The following is a 10,764-nucleotide window of genomic DNA, read 5'->3' as shown; positions in this document are numbered from 1 at the left end:
CACAGAGGATCAGTTGGCTGTATACTCCATGCTAAAACTGTCACAGAAACAAAATGAGCAACAAGACATTATCTGCACAGTAAAAATGCCCAGTAAATTAATATTTTTAATTGCTGTTACCCACAGAAGAAATGAAGAAAAAAAAAATACATTCCAAAGAATTAAACCAGTAAAATCAGCATAAAAATGTGTTAAGAGAAGATCCTAGATCAAGTGGCCATATTGCATGTGGTGACCTTTACAATGATAGTAAAGGAAGCAAGTGCTAGAGACTTTCAGAGGTGGCAAAATGCTTGACTCCCTGGGGGGGAGCAGCTGCTTCAGTCCTATCTTTCAGTGCATTCTGCCTGGAATGTGTGGGAGAGGGGCTGGCACGAGAGGCTGGCATGGGTACAAGACACGGAATTAGTGTTCAGGACAGACCAGTCAGTCTGCCGTCTCAGTCAGGCAGAACTACCACTTACCCAGTGGCATTTGCTTTTTCCTTCCTTCTTGTTGTTTGTTTTCTGGGTTTTGGAGCTTTATTTAACAAAGCATCAGGTGCCGCTGGCCTGACCCTGCCAGCACCACAGGCTTGAAGCAAAGCTCCCCAGGTGGATTAGGAGCAAAGGCTGCCCCAGCAGAAGCCTGCACAAGCGAGGTCTAGATACGTGTGTTTGTACTGATTCAGCACTGTCACCCAGCAGGCTGGCTTTGGTTTCTTGCTTTTTGTCTGTCATGAAAAAGCTTCTTTTATTTCCTGATGCGCTTTCTGTCTTTTGACTGATCCAAATTGGCCCAGTCGTGCTCCCACTGCAGTCTCAGTGGCTCAACCCATCCTTCTTATATGAGACTGGTCTTGTGCTTCAGCCTCACTGTTGAGCCATCACACCACTCCATCAGCTTATCCTACAGCAGCATAGCATCACCACAGAAACAATACAAGCCACACAAGTTTTGGCATTTCTGCCAACTGGCCACCGTTTTTTTCATTTGTAATCTATCTAGAGTTGTATATTTTTATTCTTTACAATAACAGCAAAAATAAAATAACATTAAGAAAATTTTCTCCAAACTAAGAAAACTAAAACCATCAAACATTTTAAAGAAACCATAAAAATTTGCATTGTGTTTGCTTCTGAGTTCGTATTAAGATTTTACTGCAGCTGCTTCAAAATTATGGTCCATTTCACATGTACACAATTCATGTTCCTTGGTGTATAATTCCTCACCTTCATTTGTGTTTGTACAGCAGCTAGTGCTACCAGAACAGAGTAGTTTGTAGCTGTGGTCCAGATTTGAGATCAGTGAATAGTGGCATTTTTATACTGGTTGAGAACATGGTGATGGTTTATTTCTGTTTAAAAGCTGTATTTCTAGATCAGCTTTTGTTCTGGGCCCTAGGGCTGCTGGTACAAGCACTTTCTTCAGTACAGAACCTGCCATTTCTTTGATTCACATGAAAAGGAAGTAATTCAAGAAGGATCTGACAACTTCCATTGATTCCATTGAGGTGAGGTCTTCCCTCTCTGCTGACTTTAAAGCCAGTAAAACTTAACAATCACAGAAATTAAACATCCCTTTGCAAGCTGTCCCATGAAACCTAGCTGACCTTCTGCAGAATGAAGGTAGAAAAGAATGATTTAGTTTTCTGTTCCAGTCTTTTCAACAGCCATAGCAGACTGTGAGAGCACTGTGTTTTGCCTGGATTAGATTTATTCTAGCTAACAGTAAGGGATAAGGCCAGACTGCAAAATCTGGATGCAAGGTTCACATCCAGGAGTTTGATTGAGGCTTTTAGAAGAACTAAAAGCCATTTACAGAGCTGAAATTAAGAGTTCAGCTAAATCCTTCTCAAAGTTCAAGCGCAGCTGAGCCCTGAGCCCATCCTGTTAACCAGTATGAATAAATATTTTGCATTTGCTTTCCATCCGATGCAAACTGAAAAGGCAGTCACACATTCCATGCTTAAGAGAAGTCCTGCAGATCCCTAAAAGCATTTTTAATACTAAAGGTAGGATAATACTTGGTACTTTGTAGCACTTTACATCTTCAAAGTACTATATGAGCATTAATCCTCACAGCATCCTTGTGAGGTATGTAAGTGCTAATATCCCAATTTTAGAAATGGAGTGGGTGCTGGTCCCCCACTGTTGTAAGGTGGCACAGCACTAGCCCTCATAGACTTGTGCCTTTTTACACCAGATGAGGACCTGGCCCCAGAAAATTTAAGTGACTGACCCCCAAGGCCACAAAAGGAGCAAGCATGGATTAAAGGCAGGAGAAGTACCCAGGAGGACTTCTGTTCCAAGAAGTCGGCAGCTTCCCAACCTCTTCCAAGAATGCAATGACGATGCCTCTGCTTAAAAGAGCTCCCTTTTGTATCCAGAAACCAAGGAAAAAGAAAGAGCCACCTGCCAGTGAGCTTTACACTTGCTGTTTGCTTTGATCTGCTTATTCCAGAACAGCTCCCAAAATTACCATGCTAACAGGCTGAGAATATGCAGGTGTTAAGTGTCAAACTATGGGAACAGAAAACTTTGAAGAGCCACTCAAAATAAGAGCAAAGTTTGTGCTGGGAATTTTATATACTTGTGTAAAAATATATCAGTTACCTCCACTGATTACAACATGAAACTGTCAGCAATCTGCTTAAAAGCCATGTTAAGAACAATTCTTAAACCAGTCAGTCTTACAGTTACCTCAGTACGGAGGAGTAAGAAGCCAGGTATAAAGCACAAATACAATTTTCTTAGTAGTAGAACTACAGCTGTTAAAATCCTCTGGCTTTGTTCTTCTCAACCCATGATTTCTACCCAAGCTTCACCCTGCTGACATCAGTGCAAGTGGCACAGCCCAGAAGCATTACTAGCATTTAAAAACCAGTTGCAATTAGCATTGCTTCATTGACTTCATTGGGAGTTAGTTCTGTGTGAGGAGGATCTATCTACAGAAAGAGATACAAGGCTGAAGTAGATGTGCTGCATCTTCTAGGTGTCTATATAAGGAGCCAAAGGATCACCAAGAGGGTGATAACTACAGAAAGGAAAGACAGCAAAAGTAAGTGGACCATGTGCGTAACCTGAAGTGACCACAGACAGGAATTGCAGAGAGGTGTTTGAATACAGCAGTGTGCAAAGCAACCCTCTCTCTACTTAGCAAGCAAATGAGCTGATACTGCTGGGGCCAGACACACTACCCCACTGGGTTACTTCATTCCTTCTGTGATGTCCCTGGGCCAGGGACCGGGTGCTTCTCAAAAACTGTACCCCTGTAAAGGAGAAGAATGGATCAAATGTCACACTTTTACAGCACAGAGACAACAGGAAGGTCCACACAGGCAGTGCCACAGACAGTCAAGTCATTCCCATTTCTTGTTTGCTCCCTTTTCAAAGTGAAAATTGCCCTCACTGGGGTTGAGGGAACAGTTTTAATCCCAAGAAAAGGTATTTGACAGACTGTCAGCAACTGGTTAGTGTTTTGCAGGGTTTATGAAACTCAAAATTGTGTCAAATCAGTGTCCACAGCAGCTGGTCTCTTCCCAGCAGGAAAGTGTCTCCAGGAAAATGGCCTCATTCAAGTAATACAGATCAAAAGGAGGAATGCAGATCAGGAGAGAGATTTTGAAGACCTCAGAGGCTTCACTGGCAAATCTCTGAGCCAGCCAGGCATCTTCCTGAATTGGTGTGCCGAGGGCTCTGCCCCACCTTCCTGGGAAGGCTAAAGCAGCACTGGGATGGAGCCAGCGTGGCTGGCCAGGATGCATCCCAGTCAGCCTGCTCCAGGTTGAGGGGACAGCAAGAGACAGGCCACTTGGGCAGCACATGTTTCTGCTGTTCCAGCTACAGCCACCCAGAGACCTCTGCCACCAGAAACTGCACCTCCGATGGCCAGTGGTGAGCAGAGGGCAGGCCTCCCAATGACACCTCAGAGATCCTTTTCTGCAAGTATCCAGTAGCTGATACTGGAGCAGGATAACAAAGCAAGCCAAGATGAAAAAGCACACAGAAAAGCACCTCAGCCATCTTCAGGAAACTGAAGACTACTCGTTTCTAGAGGGGAAGAAAGAGAGAATCAAAATTCTAACTTTTAAATAAAGCTTACTCTATCACACATGCATTTTCTGCAAAGCAAACAGAAGCTCAGGGTGCAGGGGGCTCCTCTGAAGAACTGCCAGCTAAGGACTGAGTGTGTTGGACTGACCCATGAAAGGGAGCTGTACATCAGACTGAGATACACTGTTGGCTCACATGCTGGGAAAACAGTGGGGTTCACCCCAGATGCTTAGATTTCCTCATAGCTGGGTCAGTCTGTTGCAGGAAGAGATTTGCAAACAGTCAAGCTGAGTAACAGCAGGTAACATCCGCAGAGAGCTACACTGCAGGGCTCAAGCTGCAGCCAGGAGATAAGCAACGCTGATGAGTGAAGATGTTATAGGGCTCTGAATTCCCTTAGCAGTTTACTCCAGCCAGGCCCCGGCGCGCCAGTGAATGAATACTGACAATATTACACAACAGCATTAAAGGGAAGAGATTACATGGGGCTGTGCTATTTACAATGCTTTCCCTCTCAAAAAGGCAGCTGACCTTTCTGATCTCTTGACTGAAAAGCAGCAGATGACTCCAGGGGGTCAGGATGGTGAACCTAGATTTTTGTAATACTGGCTGCATTTACACTGCTGCGGAAGTGGGGAGGCAGTGCCTGTTCCCCACCCAGTCCCACCTCTCGAGGCCAGGAGGAGTGGGAAACCCACTCAGCACCTCACCACCAAGGGACAGGCTAGCAGGGTTGGTAGGGTTTCCTCAGCTGCCCCTGCCCCTGCTGCATTCCTTGCAGAGTGCCAACAGTGCCAGGCACTTGGTGCCAGGCTTTTGCCTGGACTGGTCTGGGAATGCTAGATATGGAGACCACGGTGATTTTCAGCCCGTAAGGCTGGTCTTGAGGGCTTCCCCTCCTGCTCCCCCTGCCCACCTGAGCGTGTGCAAGGTGCTGTTGGAGCATGTCTGGATTTGAATTGTGCAGTCTGCTCTGGCTGGCTGTTTGGCTGCCCAGTTGAAGAGGTGCAGGAACCCTCAGCAAGCTTTCCTTGCACACCTGGGTGCACTCGTATCCTAAAACAAGCCATCAGGGGAGCATCTCAGCCCACGGGAGCAGCCCTGGGATGGACAGAAGGAAAATGCACACTCAAGACAGTTCCAAACAGAAAGAGAGCTTGCTGTTAAATATCCTAAATAAGAGAAAAAAGACCCACACATGATCACAAATCAGGTCAGCCTCTTCCTATATCTTTTTAAGAGTCTGAAGTAATCTTGCTTCAGCAGATGGGCCGACAAACCAACAAAAGAACACGGATCAGAATGAAGCAGGCTTTCCCAGCCCTGATGGTGCATTCTCACAGTATCCATGTGAGTTTGAGAAGGAAATGGCAGGCACTATGAGCACACAGGACAGTGCATTTCAGGAAGCTCTGCTGAAAAGGGGCTTTCCAATAACAAGCGGTACACTTGTTTACCACCAGCTGGCAAAAGAGAGCGATCTGCATCCAAAATCAGGGCCTTGACCACAGGAAATGCTCACAAAGATTTGAGAGAGACTGTAAACAGCAGTACTGTAAAGCTTAATGAGTATATAGAATACTATTTCTTAGGATACTAAGGAAAAAAGGCGTAAAGGTTAGATTCCTGTCTGCCATACTGAGGGCAATTAGAGTGTACATTAATAAGAGACATGTTCAAGGTCCTGCTGTAAAAATCAAAGTTCCTCATCTGCCCACTACATCTCAGCTGTCACTGGTGGCTGCAGGCACCATGTAACTGCTCACACAGGGCCAGGGGAATGCACTGGCCTGGCTCCCAGATGTCCCTGAAATCCCACCAAACTCCTAGCTCTGCCACAATGGCAACACTGACCTGCACCTACAGACCTGCCCTGGAACACTGATCAGCTCTGATCAAAGCACACAGCACTGCATGTCAGCATACTTCTAGCTCTGTGCTCTCTGCTTGGTGTTTTGCTTTCATTCTGGTTCTGCTGGGGGCTGCCCCACATGCTGCCGTTGACTCCAAAGCTCAGCCCCCATCTGGGCACACTGTTTTTTGTCTACCTCCAGGCTTCCTCTAAGCAGAGGCAATACCTTCAGTTTGCATATGGAGTTTGTAATGCACAAAAAGAGACAAGCATCGGTTAAATTCATTTTTACCTTTGACTTTGGTAGAGATCTGTGCCTGTCTGCCAGTATACTATTAAAAGCAAGTCTAACACAGTGCATGGCCAAACCTCCTTTCCATCAGCCCTCCCCTTCTCAGACATTCAGCATCAGTTTCAAGACTAACAATTAAAATGCAGTAGTACAGCACTTCAAAGGAGGAAAAGTTGAATGAGTAGCTACTGCAGGGACAGTCTAAGCTTTCTGATGTGGACTCCACACTGAAGTAAGCTGTATTCAGAGAAAGCCATTGGGGAAAAAAAAAAATCCCCAAAAGTAATGCTTCAAAGAAGCAAAACCAACATCACCAATGTGCTCAGAGAAATGGAGATCTCTCTCAGGGGTGAATGCAGCTACAGCACCTGAGATATAACCCACGTTGTTCACAGATTATTGGCACTCCATCTAACTTCTCTTTCTGAAGTCCTCTTCATCTCTGCTCTCTACAGCTGACAGTGCAATAAGCATTTGGGCTGCATAGTAAGTAGCCATGATGATGAAGCGTGAGTAGGGCACAGGAAAGCAGAACTTGTTAAGTGCAATGGTCAGATCTGACACCATGAACAGCATCGCACCGATGCAGGCTGACAGCTTGGTCCATGTCCAGAGGTCGTTGCACAGCTGCATGCCGGCAACTGCTCGCCAGCCCATGAAGCCGATCAAGGCGATGTAGACAGCTACCAGGTATGTGAATGGGCCCGAGAGGTAGGAGTACAGGAAGGCATAACAGGAGCTGGAGACAAGGCCCATCAACAAGCCAGCTTTGAGGTCCAAAGGCTTCATGCCGAAGGCTGAAGAGTACAGGATGTGTGTGATGGCAAACATCAGCAGACCTGGAAAGAGGCATTGACTTAGCAAGTGTGACCTTTTATCGGCAACTGACAGTTGGCAGCGGAAGAAAATGTGGCAATATTGGGTCTTAAATATACCACAACAAGCACAGGCTTAGAAGCGTTATAATCCTTAACACTGGTAATCAGTGGGAACCATACTGACCACTTGGGACAATTTTGGTATAAAAATCTGTGCAGAGGAGACCAGCCTCGGCACCAAGCTCCCACCCTAAGAACGAAGCCCCCGCATCTACAGCTGCAGCCAAGTACAGCTGTGTTGTGATGCAAGCCTTCTTGCTGAGAGGCCAGGTGAACAAAGCTTGTGTTCCAGGCTGTTCCTCCTCCCCTGCTTCGGATGGAAGGGTAGGGGCGAGGCATACCAAAGATCATCCCCTCTGACTGTCCAAAGTGTTTTCCTCACAGGTCACATGTGGAACGGGAAGGCTGGAACCAGAGCAGTGTAGGAACAAAATGTGAAAGAAGATACCAATCCCTCTGAACCCAGATACAAAGCCTGACTGTATTTAAGCCACAAAATCCAAAGGCACTTGGGGACTAAATCTGGCTTCTACTCATCTCTGCTCATAGCTAGGAGAAACCTAAGCTGAAAAGAAGCAGCTGGCATATTTCAGGGACTGCACTGACTTCTTTTCAGGGACTCTGCCAACAATTTTATGGCTATTTGCAAAATTCAGATGAACCTTAGCTAGAATGAATCAGTGAAAACAAAATGGCAGCTTCCCTTTGAAGTGCAACACCCCTGAGAAATGCCAGATGTGGGTGTCAGAAGGTACCATGCATATGTTGCTCACTTGCCACTAATCCATTTAACAAAAAATGTTACAGTGTATTGTACAGCTGCTCACTACTAGCTGTCATGCCAGTTGTAGGGCCCCAAACTGAGTCCAGCTCCTCTGCTGCTCTGGTTCCCCGACCCACACGTGGTGCAGCTGCAGGCTACCCCACTTTATCCTGGCAGGGTTACTAGAATAACTGAAAGTTTTCAGGCAGCTCTAAAGCATGAAATGGAGAAAAGGATCTGGGAAGCCAAGTCCTCCAGCAGGACACTGGCTAGCATTTAAAGCATGATGCTGTGGTGTAAAGGGCAGTCATTAAAACCTGCCACTGGCAGACATTTCTTCATCCTAATATTCTTGTGTTGAGGCAGCTCAGAGAAGGGCAAGTGCCTCCCTGCCTTTGGGGAGGACCAGATCAGACATCCACTGAAAGCTCAGCCATGTTGGCATGAGAGGGGAACCCACAGGAGGGAGAGGGCTGGCAGAGATCTGATCTGCAAGCTGAGGCTAGAGAAAATGGACAGTGTAAAGGGGAAGGAAGAGAAGTGCAAAGGAGGGCAATGAGAAGTTGATGTTTCCATAGTGCTATTACACATCATGGGCACAGCACTGAGGAAACCAAGGTGGGAATACAGGACGAGCTGTTTGTAGGGTTTAATGCAGGAGAGGTTAGAGCCCTGGGCTCATAAGGAGAAGTTACTTCATCCTAGCAGCGAGGGGTGGTTTTTCCTTCAGTGGCATTATATGGAGATTTCTGGGATGGGGAACTGAAAAATGTTTTGTCCTTCATGCAGGCAGCTGGCAACAAGGAGGAGGAAAGGAGGACAGGATGCAGAAGCCAAGCAGAAGCCCAGAAAGGCAGGAGGAGTTTGGCGATACACGATGGGGCTGGTTACAAACAAGGGAGGCAGCTCCCAGATTTGCTCATTCAACATCCACAAATCAAGCCAGGAACTGGGGAAAGCGGCGACAGCTGCACAGGGAGGGGGAGTGCATTCCTCAACCTTTGGCTTGGTCCTCCCAACCACATCAGGCAGAACTGCCCTTCTCCTCTCTGTCCACTTCCTTCCCCCAGGTTTCCTTATCCCTCCCTACCCCTGGAGTCTTCCCTCAGGCTAGCAATAAAGCCTTTTTGTTAGTCCCTGTCTTCTTCAACAAATGCATAAATTGTTTCTAGGTGCCTGCTAGCAAAGGAGGTGGATGCTACCACAGTGAAGAATCTTCTACGTGCAGTAAGACACTAGTCAGAAAATAGCATGTTATTAATGGACTGAAACAGCAAAAATGAAAAAAAGTCAAGTGTGCCAGGAGTAGCTCCCAGGCTCTCACTTCCCTATAAAGTAATGAATAAATGTGCTTTTATAAACTCATTATCTCAAAAGCTATTCAAATCACCCCAGTTCTCAACTTTTTTTTCTTCAGCCCGAAAGCTGTAGAAATTGAACAGAAAGTACATTTCTATGTAGTATTTCCTTAGTCTCCTGAAATTTCAGATTCCCATGAACAATGATATCAAAAAGTTGAATATTGTCAGTTGTGAACAACCGCAGCCTGCTGTGTTTTAAATAGGAGAAAATACCTTTTGCAGGAGAGGTGAAGGATGAAGTGGGGTGGTGCACTTGTATCTGCTAGCGGCTGAAATGCAAATGTTAACACTTCACTACTGAAGATAGTAGCTCAGATTAGCACTGACTGTGGCAGGAGACAGCCAGGATGAAAGCAGAGATTTTCAGAATGCTCCAAGAGAGCTTTTCTTCTCCGTAATAAGAAAAATGTGTCTAAACCCGCAAAGCAACATTTCTCAGTTGTAAAACTAGGGTCGACAATCCAACTTACTTGCAGATTAAAACACATTAACCAGATACTGAATTGCTGTGACTGGTTGATCTTCCTCTAGTGCTAGATTGGAGAGGGAATTCAAACATATCCCAGCTACGTGGGAATGGAAGATTCCATGTAGAAAAACAGTTGTGGTGAGAATCAGGCCTTGAATGTTTTACAAGCCACAGCTCGAGGAGCAATTCCAGGAGGCAAAACAGAAGCACAAGCCGTCGGGCTGAGGTGACCTGTGCTGAGCCAGGTACCCTTGTTAGGAAGAGGCCAATCAGTGGGAATGCCAACACTCAGCCCCAAGGGGATGGCACCCCAAGAGAAGGCTGGAGCTCCTCAGCAACATGCCTGAGGTTCAGCCAGAGATCCAGTCCTCAGGGCCTAATCTAAACCCCACTAAAATCAGTAAAAACATTTACATGAACTTTTAATGAGATTGAGATAAGCCCTTGGGAAGCAGTATTAAAACCAGATTCAGAGCATTTGGCCTTTCCTGTCTGGCATTGCACACACTTCCCTCTCATAAAGAAAGAGCTTGTGGGAATCCCAGAATAAAGCTAAATACTGACCTGAAAGAGGGAAAAAATAACCCTTTGACTTTCAGAGCTGACAACAGCACAAGTCAGAAAATGTCCCTCTTATCACATTTTCCAGTGGGCCAGTCACAGCAGCCAGTTAATGGTGGGTGTTAGGTGAGATCCCTGTGCTAGATAAATTAACTTGAGAAACCTGACCAGTCAGTTTAGTGAAGGACTCAACTGCTGCTGATTTCTTGTGACAGTCCAAGGCCAAGGAGAATGTTGCTGCAGGCAGGTTCATCGTGGCTTTAAATGATTAATCTAAATCATTAAGTTCCAGTCTGCAAACTAGCAAGATCAAACAAGCTTGTTTTGCTCTGAGAGATGTGGATCTTTTTGTCTGGCCATTGTGGTAAGGTTTGTCCTTGATTCCTCATCGTTTACATGCCTTGCAAAACAGACAGGTCTTGTACAACAGGCTGCATGATTCATACTGATGAACCCGCAAGCAGGACAAGATCTCTGATGCTTTTATTTCTAGTATCCACTTAAACACCTCCCCCAGGCTACGGGCTTGTCTATCAAAACATAAGGGTCTTCTC

General features: G+C 45.9%; 1 protein-coding gene across 1 annotated transcript in view; it reads right to left on the bottom strand.

Moving 5' to 3' along the window:
* Nucleotides 1–88: 88 nt before the first annotated feature.
* The window catches only part of TMEM86A (transmembrane protein 86A), a 28,511-nt gene continuing 17,835 nt past the window's right edge, over nucleotides 89–10,764 (bottom strand). Inside the window, exon 3 of the mRNA XM_055813619.1 lies at nucleotides 89–7,017. Coding sequence (XP_055669594.1) covers nucleotides 6,590–7,017 — 428 coding nt within the window. The 3' untranslated portion in view covers nucleotides 89–6,589. The remainder of the gene's footprint in view (nucleotides 7,018–10,764) is intronic.

This window comes from Falco peregrinus, chromosome 9 (genome assembly GCF_023634155.1).
Source record: "Falco peregrinus isolate bFalPer1 chromosome 9, bFalPer1.pri, whole genome shotgun sequence".
Classification (NCBI taxonomy): domain Eukaryota; kingdom Metazoa; phylum Chordata; class Aves; order Falconiformes; family Falconidae; genus Falco; species Falco peregrinus.
This window is presented reverse-complemented; position numbering and strand designations above follow the sequence as displayed.